Source organism: Larimichthys crocea, chromosome XIV (genome assembly GCF_000972845.2).
Source record: "Larimichthys crocea isolate SSNF chromosome XIV, L_crocea_2.0, whole genome shotgun sequence".
NCBI lineage: Eukaryota > Metazoa > Chordata > Actinopteri > Sciaenidae > Larimichthys > Larimichthys crocea.
Window position 1 is genome coordinate 5,889,919 of NC_040024.1, and position 22,434 is coordinate 5,912,352.

The following is a 22,434-nucleotide window of genomic DNA, read 5'->3' on the forward strand; positions in this document are numbered from 1 at the left end:
GTGTATTTTGGGCCTATATATATATTGTATATATTGTATATATAAAAACCTGAGTGAAAAAAGAATTTCCTCTTGAGGGATCAATAAAGTATTTCAACAAAACACCATCATTTTTTGTAAAGTTAAAGTTTGGTGCTTGAAGGGAACAGTTTTGTCTGCTTTGCTGTCAACATGTTCATGTCTGATAAACATGTGGACTGTGCACCAGACAAACACCAACCTGATTATGTAGTCTATAGATGACATAGTGTCCTGCACTAACATGCTACATGAAATGGCACAGTGCCACATGTGCCTCTACCTGTGACCAGAAATGTTCTAAGTATTAGGTGTAGTGACTAAATGAAACTACATTTTTATTTTATGTCAGGTATGGTGTTGGTGTGGTAGAGCTGGGCAATATATTGATATTTTAATCTATATCGATATATTTTCAAAGGTCATATAGCACGAAACCATATTGTTAATATCGATATAGTTTACTTTGCGTTAAAATGACTATACATTTCTTCCCTTGAGCCGCCAGTTGGCTTTTATTTCTCCTCTCCCTCTGTCCAGGTCTCCCACTGCTCATTGATTGACGTCACGTCAGAGTCTACAATAACTCCAGAAAAAGTCACTATTTGTCGCTAGTCGCTTTTTGGGGAAAAAACAAATGGATAGAGGGTCTGAAAAGTCACTAAATATAGCGACAAAGTTGCTAAGTTGTCAACTGGACCACTGATTAGTGTGTAAACAACCGAAGCAGCGGGGTTAGAGGTGGTTATTCTGCATTTTTATCTGAATTTGCAGAATTTGCATTAGGCTTGATCCTTAAAACAGATAAAGTAATTATTGTAGATGATTTTAACATTCATGTGGACAACCACAATGATAGTCTTAGTACTGCGATTATCTCTTTATTAGATTCAACCGGCTTCTGTCAGAGTGTAAATAAACCGACTCATTGTCTGAACCACACTCTTGATCTTGTTCTCTCATATGGCATCGAAATTGATAATCTAATAGTATTAATATAATAATATATGTGTAAGTATAAGGTCACACAGAGTATATTGCTTTTGAGTGTTGTGTAACTAGTATAAGTGTTTTGCAGAAGTTGCAGGTTCAAGGCCTACACACAGAGAGAGAGAGACGAGGAGACTCCACTTGAGTTTGTTTAGAACTGAGAGCAGAAATAGAACATCTTACTAGACAGGTTGTGTCAAAGTTTATGATGTCCTACTAGTACTCTCACGTGCAGCTGCAAACTGTTCTCAGGAAGAGTACTATCTATGGAGCAAAACCTTCAATAACAGTGTTTGTTTAAGAGAAATGACCATGAAAGGAATGGAAGATGTATAGTGAACGCCCTATGACATATGCCTTGTATCTGTTTTGTGTGTGTGTTAATAAAACTAGCCAGAAGCTGTGGGACCCCAGAACTCAGCAGGGCGAGAAGGTGAACAGACCGCGGGGTCTGTTAAGATTCAGAGCTGTGTTCTCCCTTTGCAAAGGCGAAACTGGAATCTGTCTTTGTCTCCTTCATTTCAGACATCTCTCTGTTTGTATTTCAGGTCTGCAGCAATTCGGGGTGGTTTTGCAACACCACAACAATTTGGGGGCTCGTCCGGGATCAACTGTGAAGTTGAATCAGACCTGAACGGTGAAAGCAATTAGGCTTCATTGGACTTAAGGACCAGGTACGAACGGACAGAGGACACGGGCCGGCAACAAAAGGTAAGCAGAAACTTGATCTGCATTGACTACTACTAAATTGAAACGTGTCCTAGGTCTCAGTAGTAACTTGTCTGTAAAAGTGAGAGATGGAGAATTAAGAACACAAAGACATAAAACAGTAATGTATTGAACGAGTGAAATGAGAAAAATTCTGTGTTAAAGCAAGCCAAAGTCTGTGAGTTGAAGATAGCAAGACCAGTATTAGGAACCTGTGAGCATCTGTCAACAAGACCAGGGCTTTGAGTACACAGGCTGTGAGTCCTCTGGATAGCAAGACCAGTAATTAGCAAAAAACTGTGAGCGTCTATTGACAAGACCAGCGTCTCGAGTGTGGTGACTCACACAATATTCTGACGAGGTATTGTTTTTGACTGGGTTTGAGGCCCGGGGAATGAGGACGCCCCGAAGTACTGAATTTAACCCGTGAGCTACTTGCAGCAAGACCGGAATGTTGTTATTGTCTATGTGTTGATTTTGTTGTTATTGTATATGTGTTGATTTTCCATGTATTTGTACACACTTACATATAGTGCTAGAAAGTAGTACAATCACGAGTGTGAATGGTGGAGGTTCTGAACGCTGAAACATAACTGCACTATCTAGGCGGTTGTGGATGTAAGTGAACAGTCCTCCACATGACTGATATATAAGGTCTGGTATCATGATTCAAGGCTAGTCGGCCAAAAACCCCCGCCGTGAGTTGTTCATAAATAAAGTACACTAGAACAACAAGATCGGAGTTAAAAGGTCCCAGTAAAAACTCAGAAGCACGTCTGGAAACACAATAGCTTAGTTTGAACGTCCATAATCACTCCTACAAAACCAGTCAATACACGCACACACAGGAAGAAGACAAATTTGGGTAATGCATGAATGTGAATGTGTATAAGTGCTAGAGGAAAGTGGTTGAAGCAGCAGCACTGCCGGAAACCAGTTTCTGGTGTAAACGTAAGGCAGTGACCTGTTGAGGTAGACCACCGAAATCTAGATTGAGGATTTATTTGCACTGTGTGTAGTACGAACAGAAAACAGCAGTTTGTATATCCAGACGTCGTATTTTAATAATTTTGGCAGTACGAACAAAAGATCAATAGTACTTTTATTTAGAAACTCTATAGCACCCTTATCCGATAGTGGTAAATTGATAAAGTTTGGCAGTTTGAAGACAGAGACTCTGACAATATGGACGGAGAGTTTGACAGAGAAACAGACGACGGGGGGTGGGGACCCAGCAGCTCATATAAGACTGTGACTGAACAGCTGTTAGAGATGCAGCGTGTAGTGCGGAGCATGCATGGTACTAAAGACACAGATGAGATTATGAAGCAGATGAGAAAGGATGTGAGTAAGGTTTTACTGGAAAAGGGAGAGACAGAAAAGAGTAAGGGACCGTTAGGTAAGTTGTTCTGGGCAGAAGCCAAAGTAGCAAGAAAGGAACAGGAGACAGCAGCAGAGGAGGAGAAAAAAGGGGGGTGGTTGAAGAAGGGAAAGAATAGAGACGCGCAGCGTGAGGCAGAACAGGATAACCTTAGCGACCTACAGGCACAGCTTCTGAAAATGCAAATAGCTAAGACTAAACAGGAATTGAAGAAAACTGAGAAACCTAGTAGCCGCACAGCAAGTAGGGACTCCAGACTTCTATCCCGTGCCCCATTGGGCGCCACAGCCCCCACCTTTGCAGCCACCATACAGAGACGGGCGGTATCCGAGGGGGAGGGGCGCATGGAGAGGGGGGCGAGGAAGGGGTGGAAACGAAATGAGGTGGGCGGGGTCACCTGGAGATCATTGTCACCACTGTGGAGCTCAAGGCCATTGGCGACGTGAATGCCCCCATAGAAACAGCAGAGAGGATCCAGCTAACCCATATATGGCCGGAAGGGGGAGGGGACAGAATGGTCCGCCTCTACCCTACACCCCTGGCACCGCCCTATGCCCAACTGGAGGAGGAGGCGCCACCCAGATGCCAGTCACAGAATGGGACCGCTGGGAGGGGTGTGGAGACCAGTATCAACAATGACACACCCCACAGAGAGGCCAAGACAGCATTAACTTGGCAGATCCAATGCTGTCAATGAAGGTTGGCATGATAAAAACAGACTCTGCCAATCACTGTGCCTCTCCTCACTCAGGTAGGAGGACAGACTGTGAGACACTCGTACATTTATTGGGGAATGCTCCAACCAGAAACTGTTCAAACACCCGGTGTGCTTTCTGCCTACCTACAGTGGAAGCCCTGGATCGTCGCTCTCGAGCCATGTGTCTCTCCACCTGATCCTCCCCACGTAACTCTGTTTTATGATAGGCTGCAGACGGATTGGTATCAAGACAAATTTCAGGATCAATTAGAAGGGAAAGATTGGGTATTTAACATCCAGAACATATATGTGGCGCCTGAGGGGGTAGCAGCGGGGGTTAATCTGAGTCCAGAACAAATAGAGTGGTACATGATGTCTGACAGGCTGCACCACACGTCTCACTGGCTCTGCACCCAAAACATCAGGCTAAAGAGTTAGGAGGCATGGTAAAGCGAGCCCTGGGACAGCATTTATCACTCTCGAACAAGCATTAGCTTACGCAGCAGAGCTAGCCACGCCAAACTACCACCTACCTTTCCACCTAGATGTCTCTGTAACAGACAACTGTGTAAATGGTGTTCTGTTCCAGAGAAAAGGGGGAGATAGGATAATACTGATGTATATTAGTGTAATGCTAGACAGTATGGAAAAAAGACACCCAGACTGCACACAACACGCAGCAGGGATAGCAAAGCTAATACAAAAAACTGCACACATAGTCATGGGTCACCAGTTAAACGTTCTGACAACACATAGTGTGGTGGCTTACGTCAACTCAGAGACATTCACACTAACAACACTGAGACAGAGAAGGCTGAGCAAGATCCTAGAGGCCCCAAACATCTCATTCACACATGAAGGGATCAACATGGCAGACCAAATAGGGACAGGAGAACTACATCAGTGCGCAGACAGAGTCATCAAAGAGGAAAAAGTCAGGGCAGACTTACAAGCTACGCCAATAGAAGGAGCCAGAGACCTGTTCACTGATGGTTGTTGCTACAGGCATGAGACAGACGGCCTTAGAGCAGCATATGCAGTAGTGGAAAACAGAGGAGGACAGCTAGTGACGATAAAAGCAGAAAAACTGGAAGGACAGCAATCAGCACAAAGAGCAGAAGTAGTGGCAGTCATTGAAGCACTCAGACTAGGGGAGGGACAGGAAGTCAACATTTACACAGACTCAGCATACGCAGCAGGAGCAGTGCATGTAGAGTTAGGGCAAGGGTTGAGAGCAGGATTTTTGACAGCAGGTAACAAACCAATCAGACATGAGACTGAGATGAAAGAATTGGCCGAAGCACTATTGCTTCCCAAAAAAGTAGCAGTCATAAAATGTAAAGGACACAATATAGGGACAGACAGAGTGACACAGGGAAATAACGCAGCTGACCAAGCAGCAAAACAGACAGCAGGGTACCTGGACAAGACAGAAAAGACGGTACTTATGTGTTCAGAGACTGAGCTACAACCAGAAATCGACATGACCAGAGTAATCAAACTACAAAATAAGGCGTCTCCCCAAGAAAAGTCACTGTGGAAAGCCAGAGGATGCACAGAGACAGACGGACTATGGAGAGGACCAGACGGCCGACCCATTTTACCTCCAGGACTAAGACAGACAGCCATGGAAGAAGCTCATGGGGTGGGACATGTAGGAGTAGCACAGATGATGAGAAATCTTGGTAATTGGTGGCATCCGTTTCTTAAAGACATGGCTCAGTACTTGATCAAAACCTGTGAACAATGCACAAAGTTTAATACCAGACCAACTATCAAACCAGAACTAGGAAGGTACCCCCTAGAGGCCAAACCAGGAAAGGAGATTATCATAGACTATACAGATATGATAGACTCAGTCAGGGGTTACAGGTATGTACTAATGTGTGTGGATGTGTACACAGGATGGCCAGAAGCCTGGCCAACCAGGAAGGAAGACAGTAAGTCAGTGATCAAGTTCCTTGTAAATCAGTACATCCCCAGACACGGTTTTCCTGAAAAAATCAGGTCAGATAACGGTACCCATTTCAAAAACCAGGATCTCCAGAAGGTGGAGGCCATGTTGGGACTCAAACACGCTTTTGGTACAGTATATCATCCCCAATCACAAGGTAAAGTGGAAAGAATGAATCAAAATGTCAAAGTCAAATTGGGCAAAATCTGTGCACAGACCAAATTGAACTGGTTAGATGCTTTACCACTAGCTTTGATGGCTATCAGAAGCTCAGTAAACCAGACCACGACGTTTACACCGCATGAGTTACAAACAGGGAGAGCGTTTCCCGGACCACATTCCAGACTTCCCTTGGTTCAGCATGATGAACAAAACCTAACCTCTAAAGCATATTTTCACGAACTACAGGGTTTAGTGTCAGCATTCTCCAAACAGGTCACAAGCCAGCAGGAGGCAGGAAAACACACTCCACCCCCAGAGGCAGAGTGGGTCCTTCTTCGGGTCACCAAGAGGAAGTGGTCGGAGCCAAGGTGGACAGGACCATTCCAAGTGACAGAGAGAACCTCCCACGCCGTCCGCCTGAGGGGAAAAGGAGACACCTGGTTCCATTGGAGCCAGTGCGCAGCAGCTGAGGAGCCACAGCGTTCCTTGAGCGAGATCCAGACGAATCTCCAGGAAAAGAGCACTGAGTCGGCTGACTCAGAGACAGATCCCACCTCAACAAAAGGGGCAGAATAATCCCCTGGTGGTGATCCTAGGCTCCAGGGCAGTCTACCCCTGGGTCTGAAGAAAGAAGATCTTCGAGAGGCATCGTGTTCAGTTTTATTATTCATTTAACTATAACTTTTACTTTTCTCCTATCATTTACTCACCTATGTGTCGTTGCATATTGCTAAAAAGTTGTGTTTATATAGCCATAAATAAGGTTGCAAACTCTCCTAGGGGTGACACCGCCTAGGACACAGAGATAGAGAAAGGTCTTATCAACCAGAAGGTTTGGTTTGCATATTATTTTACTCAACTCATTTTATTAACGTAAAATAGTAGTGTTTGGCTTGAATACGTAAATGCATTACCACATTTCCTCCCCATTAGCAGTGGTTTTAACTGTTATCTCTATTGTAATTGTGTCTATCATCCTCTGGATTTACTGTGAGCTCCCCACCCAAAATGTGGATCTCCATGCAAAAAGGGGGACACTCACAGTAAATGTTAGATCCAGGAAAACAACCTGTAAATTGATCTCTTTTGGAGAGATCAAAAGGGGGAACGAAGTTTTCCAAGACAAAAAGGTGATCTTTTAGTAAAGATCAAAAGGGGGAATTGTGGAAATGTATAATAATGTTTGAATAAAGATGTGTGTTAAATGTATCTGTGTAAGTATAAGGTCACACAGAGTATATTGTTTTTAAATGTTGTGTAACTAGTATAAGTGTTTTGTAGAAGTTGCAGGTTCAAGGCCTACACACAAAGAGAGAGAGACGAGGGGGGGCTGCACTTGAGTTTGTTTAGAACTGAGAGCAGAAACAGAACATCTTACTAGACAGGTTGTGTCAAAAGTTTATGATGTCCTACTAGACAGAGTACTCTCACGTGCAGCTGCAAACTGTTCTCAGGAAGAGTACTATCTATGGAGCAAAACCTTCAATAACAGTGTTTGTTTAAGAGAAATGACCATGAAAGGAATGGAAGATGTATAGTGAATATAATATAAAATATAAAAAGTAAAGGCAAATTTAAATTTAAAAAAAGTATATACAATAAATAGAAGAACAACAGCAGTATAACACCATGATGAGGTAGTGACATTGTGCAAGTGACCAGGTTGTGCAAACAACTGCATTGTGCAAGTATTGCAGTGCAAGGTATTATTGTCTGTGCATCTGTGGTGGGGGATGAGGGGTGGGGGTGGGGGTAGAGGTGGGGTGTGGGGTTAGGGATGGGGGGCAGGGGCTACAGAGGTCCTCCAGAGTTCAACAGTCTCACAGCTTCTGGGAAGAAGCTGTTCCTCAGTCTGGTAGTCCTGCTCTTAATGCTCCGTAGCCTCCTGCCCGAGGGGAGAGGGGCAAACAGAGCGTGTGCGGGGTGAGCGGGGTCCTTCATGATGCAGGGGGGCCTTTTCCTGCATCTGGGGGTGTAAATGTCCATGGTGGTGGATAGACTGCATCCCACAGTCCTCTGTGCAGCTTTAACCACCCTCTGCAGAGCCTTCTTCTCTGCTGCAGAGCAGTTGCCGTGCCACACGGTGATGCAGGAGTACATGACGCTTTCCACCACACATCTGTAGAAGGAGGTCAGGACTGAGCTCCCCAGTCCAGCGTGCCGCAGCCTCCTGAGGAAGTAGAGGCGCTGGTGTGCCTTCCTAACCAGATAGGAAGTGTTGGTGCTCCAGGTGAGGTCGTTTGAGATGTGCACGCCCAGGTACCTGAAGCTGGAGACCACTTCCACCGCTGTCCCTCCGATGTGCAGGAGAGGGGGGAGATGTCCGCCCCTTCTGAAGTCCACGATCATCTCCTTGGTCTTCTTCACGTTGATGCAGAGGTTGTTTTCTCTGCACCAACCCTCCAGGTGTTCCACTTCCCGCCTGTAGTCAGACTCGTCGTTGTTAGCGATTCGCCCAACCACAGCTGTGTCATCCGCGAACTTCACGATTAGACAGCTCGGATGTCTCGCTAAGCAGTCGTGTGTGAGCAGAGTGAACAGAAGGGGGCTCAGCACATAACCCTGGGGGGAGCCTGTGCTGAGGGTGATGGCGGAGGAGGAGGCGTCATGGATTTTCACAGACTGCAGCCTTTCCGTTAGAAAGTCCAGGACCCAGTTGCAGAGGGTAGAGCTCAGTCCGAGTGTGATCTAGTGCTGATAGTGCTGTAGCAAAATTTAAGGAAGTGATTCCTCCAGCATTGAATTCAATGCCATGTCTCAATGTAACAGAGGACTTGTCTGCTTCCTTAGGCCCCTCACAAATAGATCATCTTGTTGATAGTACTACAGGCTCATTACGGACAACTCTAGACTCTATTGCACCTCTGAAAAAGAAGACAATTAAACAAAGGAGGTTAGCACCATGGTATAGCCAGCAGACTCGTAAATTAAAACAAGAGACACGTAAATCTGTACGCAAATGGCGTGCCACTAAACTGGAAGAATCTTGTCTAGTCTGGCAAGATAATCTCAAAACATACAGGAAGGCTTTCCGTAATGCCAGAGCAGCCTACTACTCTTCATTAATAAAAAAGATTTTCCTCAGGGTCTAAGGATAGAGGGTGTCACTCCCTGTACAGATTGTAAAGCCCTCCGAGGCAAATGTATTTTGTGACTTTGGGCTATACAAAAAAAAATGATTTGTATCTCACAGTATATGTGAGAGACAGAGATGTGGTGACAACAGCAATTCCAAGGGCCCACGACTGACAGGGGCCCCAAAAAACAGGCCCCACAGTATATGTGAGAGACAGAGATGTGGTGACAACAGCTGCGCAAAGGGGGCCCAATTAGATTTTTTTGTCATGGGGCCCAAAATTCCTGGCGGCGCCCCTGTGCACAGGTCTTGACTTGTGTGTCAGCTGTTGCAGTGCATTGTGGGATTTGTAGTATGAATGGTGGGAGTGCAATTTACGGAGGGCTAATGTGGGCGTGTCTATACCTGCTGAATGTTACCGCTGGAAATAACTTTTTATTTTTTTGATTAATAACATCTTTATCAAGGCCCCGCTCTCTGTGTTGTTACTCTATGTCTCTCTAACAAAGCTCTCTCTCTCTCTCTCTCTCTCTCTTTGATTTAACTTCTTGTCATTATATTTTGTGGTGTAAATTGCGAGTCAGACTCAGATTTAGAAGCTGGTACATGAAATAAACAAAGTGAGAACACACACACAGGTAGATGATCAGAGTTTAGTCCGTGAATCTACCTGGATAGTCTCTGCTTCAGAGACATTTCAGACTGTCTGTGGAGGTTTGACCGATCTGAGTGTCTGATTGGCGGCCGGAGCGTGACGTGTGCCTCCGTTTTCCAAAAGATGTTCATACTTCATAAAGTGTAGCATACCTGTAGTGCAGGCAATCATTTTACACCTAAATGAAACACACATGATGTCTGTGTAACCACTGTCTCCAGGAGTTGTAGGTGTGATGTCAGAGGTTGGTAATATAACAGTAACAGTAATATGTGTATGTAAAAGTAGAAAAACATAATATATAAAAAGATGTGGAGTTTTTTTAACATGTCTATATGTGTCTGTATGTGTATGTCAAGAGCGTTGTACTAACCACTCAACTACCAATCAAATACATAAAAGGAGAGAGGTCCTAATGGACTGGTTGCACTGCAGACATTTTGACTTGTCACAGCAGGAGAAACACAGGTGAACAGTATTGATTCCCAGTAAACAGTGACAGTCAACCAGCACACACATTAGCAGGACCTCCCCTAAGTGAGATGCAGCAGTCATTTATTACACCTGTGAGTTCCTGCTATGACATGTCAAAACGCCTGCTGTGCAACGACTCCAGTTAAACACGTTAAAATCAGACATTGCTACATGTGTAATCAGTCATGTAATCACCAATGTGTTACTGTATGTGGAGTTTGAAACAGCTCCAATTTTTTTGTTTATAAGTGAGGACTTTATAACAGTACTGCTCCACAAGTATTGTGGTGCTGCAGTGCTGTAGTTCTCATAAAGGCAGTCATGGTAGTTGTAGGATTAAAGGCTGTAGTTGTTGTAATAGAAGTAATAGTAGTCAATTTCCACAGTAAATGGTAAATGGTAAATGGACTGTACTTATATAGTGCCTTTCTAGTCTTCCGACCACTCAAAGCACTCTACACTACATATCTCATTCACCCCATTCACACACATTCATACACTGATGGCATTGGCTAACGTGCAAGGTGCCAACTGCTCATCAGTTTAAGGATCTAAGCATTCATACACATTCATACACCGATGGCACAGCCTTCGGGAGCAACTTGGGGTTCAGTATCTTGCCCAAGGACACTTCGGCATGCAGACCGGGGAGCCGGGGGATCGAATCGCCGATCATCTGATTAGTGGACGACCCGCTCTGCCTGTGAGCCACAGCATACAGTGTGGCTATGTCAATAATCCTGGTTTTCATACAGTGAAACTGGGTGTACTGTATAGCCGAGAGCTATATATAAATGTATTTCACTGACTAGTTTTTTTCATATGAAATGGCAAACCAATTGTATGAATTGTACTCAGTCTCAGATGTAAGTTCAACAGAATCTCTATGAATTCTTTAATTATCTAAATGAAAATGAAAAACTAAATGTTCAAGTAGTTAAAAAATATTTAACCCATTGAGCATGTCATATTTCTAAACCTGTTGGTATATTGCCTGTATTTTTCTGATACAGGAACTTCTTTTTATGGAGACCAGAAGTGAATCAAAAATATCTCAATTCAAAACAGCTTTATTATTATTATACAGAAAGACACATCTGCTTGTATAGTACAAAACCAGTTTCATATAATTTCAGAAATGCACAATTGTTCATTTATGATAATCATACATTCAGTTGAAGACAATGTCTTTCCCATTCCCTGATTCTTGAGATCACAGAGGATAGAATCATAGTATTTCTCTAAAAGCCTTTATCTTCAACTCTTCAATAACTTCCGCACTTCACATACACTTCACAGCTCAAGCTGTAGATCCCCAAAACTGTGCACATACATTTACAGCATAAAAATGTACAGTCACAGATATTAATAAACCCAGGCATGCATTTTAAATTTATCGAAATGAACACATAACATGCCATATTCTTTCTATTGTGCAGTGATACTTGAAAACTTTCAACAATAAATTCAATCTGAGAATAAATTAATGTAATGATAGAAGCCCAACAGAGAGATACTTCCATACTACTACCAGCTCACTCTTAATGTTTCTTTGAACAGGTACAAAACCTGCCAAGGCCAGGGCATGTGTGCATCACAAGATTCATTGCCAAAGCCCAGTGCACCAAGCTGATGAAACTGGGCAATATCACTATAACACAATCAAAACTATACAGTATATTATATATAATATGATAATACTTTTAAGGATAAGGCTGGTGAGATATATTCATCCTTTAGTCAACAAACCCCATCCACATCCTGCAAAGTGTGTGGTCGGACTGAAAACACAGGCTAAGCTTCATTTAGGACAATTAGGGGTGCAAGTGGGCTCTATGTCAAAACAGGTTTTTCTGGAGAGTTTTTCTCATTATGTGAGAACTCTCCAGACATACATTTTGGTACCAATACAAACAAAATTTACTTGATAGACATTAAATTCACCTATATAATCAGCTCCAAACAGTAGTTGGATGAAATAAAGACAAGCACGTAGTACAGCAACCTGTTTAGAGATGAACTTGGAGAACTTCAGGCACATTACATGAACGCAGGGTAAACGCAGCACAGTCATATCTGTGTGGTTCTAGTGATGCTATTACAACTGACAAGAAGCTATTAGAGCTGACTAGAGCAGTTGGAAGTCATCCTCCAGCTCTCATTGCTTCTTCATAGAATCAAGGAGACGTAGGATGTGCAGGAAGAGGTTGACAATGTCCAGGTAGAGATTGATGGAGGCCAGGATGTGCTCCTCAGGGGAGAGCTGCTTCATCAGCATGTTGGTGTCGTAGATGATGAACCCACAGAAGATCAGAGCCCCAGCTCCAGCCAGGACCAACTCTGTGCTGTCACTGTCAAAGAAAAACTGAACAAAGACCAGAATATGTGTGGCTAGTGTGGCTAATAAAAAGACTTATATGGACTGAAGAAGAATATTTTAATTGATAAAAACATGTTTGATTTTTAAAATGGAACTTTTTGGAATATATTTTGACTTTGTGGACATTATAAGGCTGTGGATTTATTGGAAATGTTTGGATCACCATCAGCTATTAGCTTAAAAACATAACAGCTAACTTAGACTAGTAGTCTAAGTAGCTCGTAGTAACACTAAGTAGCTAAATCTGTCCATAAAAAATTAACTCCACCATCTTAGCTTTAATGTTAGTTCGCTGGGACTAGAAATCTTCTCTGTTGCAGGTCGTTACTCTCTAAGTCTTTCACACCATCTGTATGTTCTTGGGTGTGATTGGGAAGTGCTTCCAGGCTGCAGGCCTAAGGGACATGTGCATTGAATCTGGAGCTGTGGCCGAGGGATCTGTCAGTGGTGTTTTGGATGGCCATAAGTACAATAGATCTCTGAGATTCCACAAAATCATGTATGAAGCCCTCCTGATGCTGGTCTGTCAGTTTCCCCAGTGGCTTACAGAGAACCATCCTGATGCCCACGATCTCCTAGATATCCTGCCCCTAGACTTGAGTGTCTTTTCTGAGGATATATCATCAATCACTTTAGAAGAATCACTTGACCGTACAGTCTTCAGAAAAGTCCATCAGTATTTCTGTAAATTCCTGCAGCATCTCAGATTTCAGCAAGGTCCGCTGGCCAGCTTCTGTATGTCATATATTGACATGGTGGAGGTTATACTAAACCTTGTGAGGGCATCACGTGAAGGAAACTGGGAATTGCACATGGCTAGCATTCGATCAATCATCCCCTGGACCTTTGCCTATGATAATCTGAATTATGCAAGGTCACTCACTGCTTACTACTCAGAGATGAGCCACATTAAACATGAGAAACCAGATCTGTACATGTTTCTCTGTGAAGGTGGCTTTTCGGCCCAGCTGAGTGCAACAAACACATTTGGCAGGGTTCCGATTGACCAGACCCTAGAGGAAACTGTCAATCGGGACACTCAGACAGCTGGAGGCACAAAAGGGTTCAGCTTGAACCCAGCAGCTGTCTCAAGATATTATCTTACTGATGAGTGCAAAAGCACTTACCTGTCTATATAGAAAAGCTCCCTGGGACTCCAACAAAGTGACTGTTCTCACAAGGACCTTGGACAAAGCAGAATTGCCAAGGACGAAGAACACATTACAAGCACTGTGGATCTGTTGGATTCTAGTTTGATAAATCCATTTGCAGGTGGTGAGTCCCTTGTTTCTCTGTCTACTGGAAGTACAGCACCAGCAGATGTTGCTGAAGACCTTCTGAATGCACACACCATTGGCGAGAATGCCTACAGAACCTTCTCTGCTGAGCGTGTTGAGAGTAATCCTCCTGCAAAGCAGTTCCATGCACCACTCTCCAAGATGAAACTGAAAACCTTCTCCTCAATGCAGGGAAAGGCAAAGACGTGTAAAACTGGGAATAAAGAAGTTATCCTCAAAGCTGATAATCGAATATTTGCCCAGAGTAGACAGCTCAACCTGAAGGAGGTGTTATCTCCCCCTTGGACCATTTCCGTGGGCTCTTGCTTCACCAGATGGCAATGTGAGGAAGACTTGCAAATTCTCACTGGCCAAGCAACTGCTCAAGTTCCCATGTGTTGCTGAATCACTGCCATTAAATTCCACCTGCATAATAGATGGCATTGCACTTGTTCAGAAGCTGAATGGTGATGGCAAGACATTTGCTGATGCAAGTCACAGCACCCATGTTGACATTGTTTTTGATGTATATAATGAGGCTTCTATCAAACACATAGAGAGAGTGGCCAGAGGTGGAGACTCAGGCACAGAGGTCAAACAGATCACTGCAGGGCACAGAGTTCAGCAATGGAAAAAATTCCTACAAAGGAACAACAACAAAACAAATCTTGCTACCTTCTTGCTCAAAGAGTGGGGCAAAGAACAGTCTAGAACAAGATTCTATGAAAAGGTTCTGTACACTACAACCAACGATCCGTGTTACAAGCTGACCCAACAGGGAGTGCACAAGGTAGCAGACCTGTCGTCCATGGTACTCCATGCTTGCCATGCTTCAAGGACTGGTCACAAATCTGTCATCCTTGTGTCTGATGACACTGATGTCTTGGTGATAAGCCTGGCTACCAGTGAGGCACTCATATGTGACCTGTTCCTGAAGACGGGGACAAAGAATCGCACCAGTTACATAAGCATCTCACAATTCGCTTGTGGTCTGGGTTCACAATTGTGTCAGGCTTTGCCTAGTTTACACTCATACACAGGCTGGAACACTGTAAGTGCATTTGCAGGTCGTGGTAAAGTGTCAGCCCTAAAACTTCTTCAGAAGAATGAAAAGTTCTGTGAGACCTTTCAGAAGGTTGGGGACTGGACAATGACACTTGAGTTGTATGCAGCTTTACAGGAGTTCACATGTCAAATGTACAGCTCCAAGTCCAGAATCACCAACATTAATGAAATGAGGTATGCACTGTTTTGTGCAAAGAAAGGCATAGAATCCTGGCAGTTACCTCCATGCTCAGATTCTCTCAGTAAGCGCTGTCTCAGATCTAACTATCAAGGTGCTATCTGGCGAAGATGCCTCGAGAACAACCCTGAAGTTCCTTCCCCAATTGAACATGGGTGGTCTAGAGTGGACCAAGATGGTGACTTGCAGCTCTCCATAGACTGGTTCAATGTCTCCATTGGTCCACAAGCAGTACTTGATTTTCTGTCCTGCTCATGCAAGAGGGACTGTGTCACTCCATCATGTCAAGTGTGTTGCCAACAACTTGGCCTGCACTGACCTATGCCATGCAAGACAGTGTAAAAACCAGAAGGATGACTTTGCTGATGAGGAACAATCCTATTCCTCTGATGAGAATTTCGACGAGGAGTTTGATTAGTATTGTGGCCTTGAATGATGCAATGTGTGTGAAAATGTCATAAATATCATATAAAATTTCATTGACCATGCCTAAAGGTCATGATCTTGACTTTTTACAGTAAAGGCAATGTCATAATTAGGTTTACCACACCTTAAAACATAGGAATCCATGTCTCATTTGTTATTTCTTATTCCGTTTTTAGATTTTCAGCTATGTCAGTGTTCTGCTTAATTTATATGCATTATTTTCTAAAACGTCATGTCTGATATAAGACTGAAAATCACACCCTCCAAATCAGATAATATGGGTAAATTATACATTTTCTGAATCCTCAGGGTCATGCCAGTATTTCAGTGTTTGGATTTTGTTTCTCTGATGCTCCCTGGTGCCACAGAATTAAAAGACAAAAGATGACATAGGCAGAAATGGCAGGAAAATGTGTGTTATTGAAAGTTTGAAGAGCTCCAGGTTTGGCTGTACTTATCCAAAATGTTCACAAAAGGATTTAAATGAAAGCTCAGAGTCTCCCCATTTAAAAAAAAAAAAAAAAAAACATAACAGAATAAAATATTCCAATATGTCCAATATAGATTTTCAGCTATGTCAGTGTCTACTTAATTTATACACATTATTTTCTCAACCTTAGTTTACATTATGTGTGATAACTCAAAACAGCTACTCTTGTCAGATGACCATCATACATCACTAATAAGGTGAGATTCCAGGCTTTCAGAAAAGGTATAGTAGCCTTTGCCATTTTTTCGGTAACGGCCAACCCCTCTGGCTCACGGACTATAAGGGTTGGACTACATGTTGGAGTAGTAAATTGGGTTCCATTATATATGTCTACTCATGTATTATTCATGTATTAAACAGGAAATGCCGTGCATTAGCAAGCAGCAAATTAATTTTGAAAGCCTATTGCCAAAATATGACAATTGCTCGGATTATATGTTTTATTTAACTTAGTAATTGTTTGGCACAGTGATGCTAATTGCTGTAGGTCCTGCTATTGCAATACTGTTGTGCCAATGACAGAAAAGTACACTGTTGAATGGAACATTGCTTACTTCAAGGAATCTAACCCTATAGGTGGAGAACACAGTCAGTTTGTGTGGGTTTAATCAGTATTATTCCGCCAGCAGTTTTTAACATGGAGGTCAAGTCAGCAGCCAAATTAATACTATTATAACATAGAAACTGAGATGAAAAAATACCCAAAGCACCAAGTAATGGTGTATGATAGTGAAAAGTGCTGTCTGGGGTTGTGTCGTTACACAGTGCCAGAACAGAATTAAAAATCTTCAGAGTTGTGGAGATATTTTGTGGCAATATTTTTTTTTTTTACATATCTTTTTAGCACAGATGTTGTTTGATGGTTCTGTTCAGGGAAGGTTAATGTGACAGTGAGACCTTTTTGCAGTACAGATGTTGCAAGACTATCCATGGGATCTTGTGGTTGGTTTAAAGGATATATTTAATAAGGTACTCCATTTGATTTAACAGTTGGAGTAGAGACAGTCAATTTATATATAAAAAATAATACATATCTTTTTTATTTTTCCAATAGAAATGTGTAATACCAAAGTATCTAATGAATAATTGAGCATCACATGTGAATGAATATGGACAATAAATGATAGTAGTAAGTAGAAGTAAGAAATGCTGCTCATGCTGCTAATGCTGCTGATGCTGCTGATGCTATAATGCTGCAGCTGCTCAGTGGAAGTGAAGAGTCCTGTTCTGCAGAATCCCGTCAATCTTCCAAAAGTGGGAGTATAGCACATGTTCCAGTTTTTGTATAATTAGACATTTTAGAGAGGCGTTAATGAGATTCAGAGTTTCTTCTAGTGATGATATGCAGTCATTTGTGGTGTGAATCCCTTAATGGCTTTGGCGTATACATGCACTGAGTTCCTCAATGAAAACAGCATACAATAAAGGACAGAGTGGGTGTACTTGCCTGATGTGAAACTCTCTAACATGATATGTATAGAATTATTATCCAATGGATGAATGACTCCAGAGAGAAGTCCACTTTAATTCAGAGTTGTTCAATCACATTCCACTTCTCACTTGTCTGTTCTCTGTTTTGTTTTTTCACTTTCTTTATTGCTACATTTCTTTCTCTTTCTGTTTATTTGTTTACTTTCTGTTTTCCCTCTACCCGTATTCATTTAGTTCTTCCTTTCTTCTTTTAGATGCTTGCAGACTGACTTCTATTATACATCGATGTGTGGTGTTAGACTTTGTGGGCCATATTTCATCTGTAATGCAGACACGCCAACAACTACACAGCAGCTTGAGTGCTGTTTTCTGTCTAAATGCTGTTCCTATCTCTTCTCTTTCTTTTAGTCTTTCTGACAGTTTTTTTTCCCTTTTCATTTCTTCATCATGAAATTGACACGTAATGTCAGACACTTCCACTTACTCTCATTAAACTTGCAATGATGAGGATCCACAGGCAGGCAAAAAGTCTGTAAGGATAGAACAGATCAGAGGCTGTAAGTCTAATGGTGGCTTCCTCTGGAGGACCAACAGACTATCATCAGTGAGCAGCAGTCATAACTCACCCTGCTCCCATTTTGCTGAAGTCTCTCTTAGACTGGAAGGTGTAGGCTGTCAGTCCAGCAAACACTGCACAGGTCAGGAACAAGGCTTGCAGGACAATGGAGTATTCATAGAAGGTCACTGTGGAGAAAAGAACTGCAGTCAGAAAAATCTGCCAACAGGCTCAGAGGATGGAAACTGACAAAACTACTTACAAGCTGTGGCCACAGAAACTGCTTCCAACAGTGTCTGAAAACAACATACATCAGTGGCACTTAGTCAATAGAAGCTGTTGTTAAATAAGCAGCTCCTGTCAATGTTACAGTCAATGAGTAGCCAATCTAGATCAGGACATCGAAAACAGTATACACCTTATTGTATCCCATCTATAACAGTGCTGTATGATGTATTGCCTTCCTCTAGCTTAACAGATATTACATTCATCAACCAGCTAATGTAAATATTCCATTCCCTAACACTGAGTCAGTACTCAGTAGTAGTTACTACTGGAAACAACAAATGCTTACAAATATAAGTAGCAGGTAGAGGTTGATTGGATGTTGGTGTCTGTACATGGCCAGGGCCAGCAGAAGAACCAGAGAGCCCAGGGCCGAAACCAGAACCACAGCAGGACTGTCAGAAGAAATCAGATAAATGGTAAATGGACTGTACTTATATAGCGCCTTTCTAGTCTCCCGACCACTCAAAGCGCTTTACAGTACGTATCTCATTCACCCATTCACACACACATTCATACACTGATTGCATTGGCTGCCATGCAAGGTGCCAACTGCTCATCCGTTTGAGGAGCTAACCATTCACACACATTCACACACCGATGGCACAGCCTTCAGGAGCAATTGGGGTTCAGTATCTTGCCCAAGGACACTTGGGCAAGATACAAAACAGACATACATTCAGCAGATCGAAAAATATCTGCCCTGTGATTTAAATGAAATGGACCTGTACCGGGTTTGCAACCATTCAGCAGACATTGTGCATTGTTGTCAGTTCTGACCACCACATACCAACAGACAATGTGCAGACATGACTGATATGAGTTCAAACACAAACATTAAAGGTTCTTTAAGCTTTCAGCATTAATCAGGGACACTAGGGATTTCTCATCTTGATGTCTGACCTGCCGTGAACAAAGTCCTTGATGGTTTGAGAGAACATGAAGAGGGCAGACGTAGCTGTGGTTAGAATGATCTGCAAGCTCAGGAGGGTGTACACTTTCCTCAGGAAGTCTGATCAACAAAGAAGACACAGCATTACAATAGCTGAACACTCACTGGATGTGGAACATTACACTTTTTTGAATCAACAACTTGTTGTAGGAATTTATTATGCTTATTATTTATTAAATATTTATTGGATCATACGTTATTGTTTGGACCAGTATAAGTAGCTTGTTTAGTGGTACAGGTGGCAGGACTACTTTAGGCAGACAACGTATGGCAACTTACCACTTTTCAATAGTTATGCTCAAATGATATATCAATGCTAAGAAGCAAACTGTTAAGGTTTAGCTAATGTTATGTTTTAACCAGCCAACAGTGTATTGGAAACCAGGGTAACAAATGTTATTAACACTATCATCTATATTATCTGTTTTACATGACTGCACTGGTTGCACAGCAGACATACTGACATAGCAGGTGTATTAATGATAGATGTTAACTGGCAACCAAAGTTGCTCTTCCTATGAATGAATCTCTCTAATACATTTTCTAAATAATTTTATATCTTATATTTCATCTTTACAGGATTCAAACTCATACTATTATGAGAAAAAATAACTATCACAGTTCTCTATCAGCACACTATAAAGAATCCATAAAATACATGACACCGTCTCTGACAAACACATCTACTTGTGACCATTTGGCTCTGGCACCTGCTTCTTAGATAATCTTTTTGTAGTTATATGGTGCTTTACACATGTAAACATGACAAATATCTTCATCTGGAACACAAGATTATATATATCTTGATCATCATTTCAGAAAACATATAGGTTAAGTATATGAACACCCAAACATTTCACTCATATCTAACTGCATCTTCTTCAGAAAGCATGTGCTGTGTGTCCACATCATAAATAATATAGATTTAAGCACAGAGCAAATAATAATCCTATTTCATTAATCCTATTTTCTATATCCTAATTACAATTATACCAGAAATCTATCACATTTTGTGAACCTATCAGCAGATGACACAGGGCCCATGTGGGTTTCAACACGTTATTAACATAAGATCCAAAAACATACTTAGAACATTTCCAATAAGATGATTTTGTTGGAGATTTATTCGAAACACTCACAGGAAGAGCACAGTTGCTCTCTTCCTGTTTTCATCACACGTCACTCCAAACACGGTCAGGTATGTTTTTTTTGTTTGTTTGTTTTTACATTGTAACGTTAATGAAGAAACACAAGCATCACAAGGACACTTCCATCACGTGTTCTTTCTGCGGTAACAGCCTGTCCGTCCAAACAACGGGTTTGACAAGTGGACATGTCTGCTGTGTGCACTGAGCGTCACAGTACTCACCCATCCGGATCTGAATACTGGCTGTGGCGACATTTGTGCCGTAGTTAAAGTCGTCTTCAATAGAAGACCTGGGGTATTTTTCACTAGACATCGTGTCACTGTAACGTTTTCTCAACCGGACAAAGAAAGGTAGCTTCAAATCCTCAACGACATGGAATGACGAAGGAAGGAAGAAGATGCCTCGCCACTACGTCAGCTGACGGCGTGACGTTGACGAACTGAACGAATACAAACAAACAAAAAAGTCAATCTTTATTGAATACGTATACAACGTACAATCAACAATAGCTAGAGTGGCATGGTATGCAAGCATAACATTAAACTACCAAAACTAAAACATGTATATGAAATGAGATAAGTGCTGAGATAATAATAATAAGTGAAACGTGATAATAAATAGTGACACCGTCGCCTGTCACTACGGAAGCCCTAAAAGCCGTTTTCCCGTGATAACGAGATAATTAATTTGAGATCTCGAGAAAACAAAACGATAGTCTAATGTATTAAATAATTGCAGGAAACATCATTTAGTGTAGCAATGTCAAGTGAGCAGACGTTCGGCTTTTCCTGATTTCAAGTGCGCCCGTATTACAGAATATATGGCAAATGCATGTAGTCCATGATACAGAGCGAGCAAACCTATTACGCCACTGTAAAATCCCTTTGATCTATAATTTCTGACAAAGGTTTGTACACTTGATCTCAGGACTAGAGTGAGGATTAGCCAAAGTGTATCAACCTTTGTCAGAAATGATGAATCAAAGAGATTTTACAGTAGAGTAAATATTGCACATAATGCCCCTTTCATTTCAAAATAATGAACTTTGAGGCTGAATTGCTCAAAAATGATACAGTAAATATGCTTTATACTGAGTGAGTGAACAGTGAAGATGGTCCTGAGATCAAGTGTATCAACCTTTGTCAGAAATTATGGATCAAAGGGATTTTACAGTGGCGTAATAGGTTTGCTCGCTCCGTATCATGGACTACATGCATTTGCTATACATTCTGTAATAAGGGCGCACTCGATTAGACTATCGTTTTGTTCTCTCGAGATCTAGAATTCATTATCTCGTTATCACGGGAAAACGGGTGGAATAAAATGTATGCATGTATGGCCTTTTTAGGGCTTCCGTATGTCACCCTTTTTGTCCAAATATTCTGCCACCAAGTGCACAGGTAAAAACAAGGTGCGACAACGACCACGCCCCCTGTGGCACTTACCGGAAGTAATGGTGAGCTACAAACGTGTGATCTAAACAAATAAACAACGCAAACTATACACACACATTTTGGCTCCTACAGTCACATTAGAAATCCCTCTCTTGGCCCATTTGGAGCAATAATGTTGCTTTTTGCTGTATTTATTTGTATGATGTTATTCTTTATAGCTCTCCTTTACAACAAAGTAAGAGTCATGTGAGTTAACAAATAACATTGATACCACCGTCAGAAGTTGAATACGTTTAGAGAAGCAGCTGAGCTCTTTTAAGCTCTGTTGGACTGTCCATTTTGCCCACTTTTCATAGAGCATGTGGAGCTACTACTCTATCTACAGTTGGTAGGAGAAGAAGAAAATATTAAGTATTAAGTAATATTTTCTTCTTCTCCTACCAACTGTGGATGGTAGTAAGTCCCCCTTTATTATAGTCCCAGTCTAAGTCGAGCGGTCTTTTATTTTAAAACGTTTTTAAACCCGGTGGTTGGGGACCGCTGCTCTAACTGATGGGAGTGAAACACGTCCTGTCATGGGGGTCGAGACTGACTTGTTTTTAGCATTATTAGACAAAGTCAGCTCAATCAAAGCAGTTTTATGATAGTCGTGGTGAAGGTGTGTCCTTAACTCTCAAAGTTTCCAAAACCCTTCCTCATCTGCACGAACTAAACCTGTTTGGTTGTATTTTACCTAG

General features: G+C 42.0%; 2 protein-coding genes across 5 annotated transcripts; one reads left to right on the forward strand and one right to left on the reverse strand.

Moving 5' to 3' along the window:
• Positions 1 to 1,933: 1,933 nt before the first annotated feature.
• Positions 1,934 to 6,765, forward strand: LOC113747646 (uncharacterized). Of its 3 annotated transcripts, none has more exons than XM_027288104.1 (2): positions 1,934 to 4,829; positions 4,986 to 6,765. In XM_027288104.1, the coding sequence occupies exons 1-2, from the start codon at positions 4,411 to 4,413 to the stop codon at positions 6,484 to 6,486; spliced, it is 1,920 nt and encodes a 639-aa protein (XP_027143905.1). In that variant the 5' UTR covers positions 1,934 to 4,410; the 3' UTR covers positions 6,487 to 6,765. The 3 variants fall into 3 exon arrangements, with proteins under 3 accessions (XP_027143905.1, XP_027143904.1, XP_027143903.1); XM_027288103.1 differs by having other exon boundaries at positions 1,934 to 4,822; positions 4,979 to 6,765; XM_027288102.1 differs by having other exon boundaries at positions 1,934 to 3,848; positions 3,945 to 6,765.
• A 4,404-nt stretch (positions 6,766 to 11,169) lies between these two features.
• tmbim4 (transmembrane BAX inhibitor motif containing 4) lies at positions 11,170 to 20,755 on the reverse strand. 2 transcript variants are annotated; one of them, XM_019266330.2, is made up of 7 exons: positions 20,525 to 20,753; positions 19,107 to 19,215; positions 18,493 to 18,598; positions 18,181 to 18,214; positions 17,989 to 18,106; positions 17,847 to 17,892; positions 11,170 to 12,480 (listed from the first exon to the last, which is right to left on the reverse strand). In XM_019266330.2, the coding sequence occupies exons 1-7, from the start codon at positions 20,613 to 20,615 to the stop codon at positions 12,274 to 12,276; spliced, it is 711 nt and encodes a 236-aa protein (XP_019121875.1). In that variant the 5' UTR covers positions 20,616 to 20,753; the 3' UTR covers positions 11,170 to 12,273. The 2 variants fall into 2 exon arrangements, with proteins under 2 accessions (XP_019121875.1, XP_027143913.1); XM_027288112.1 differs by lacking the exon at positions 11,170 to 12,480 and adding an exon at positions 12,487 to 14,703 and having other exon boundaries at positions 20,525 to 20,755.
• Between the last annotated feature and the right edge of the window lie 1,679 nt (positions 20,756 to 22,434).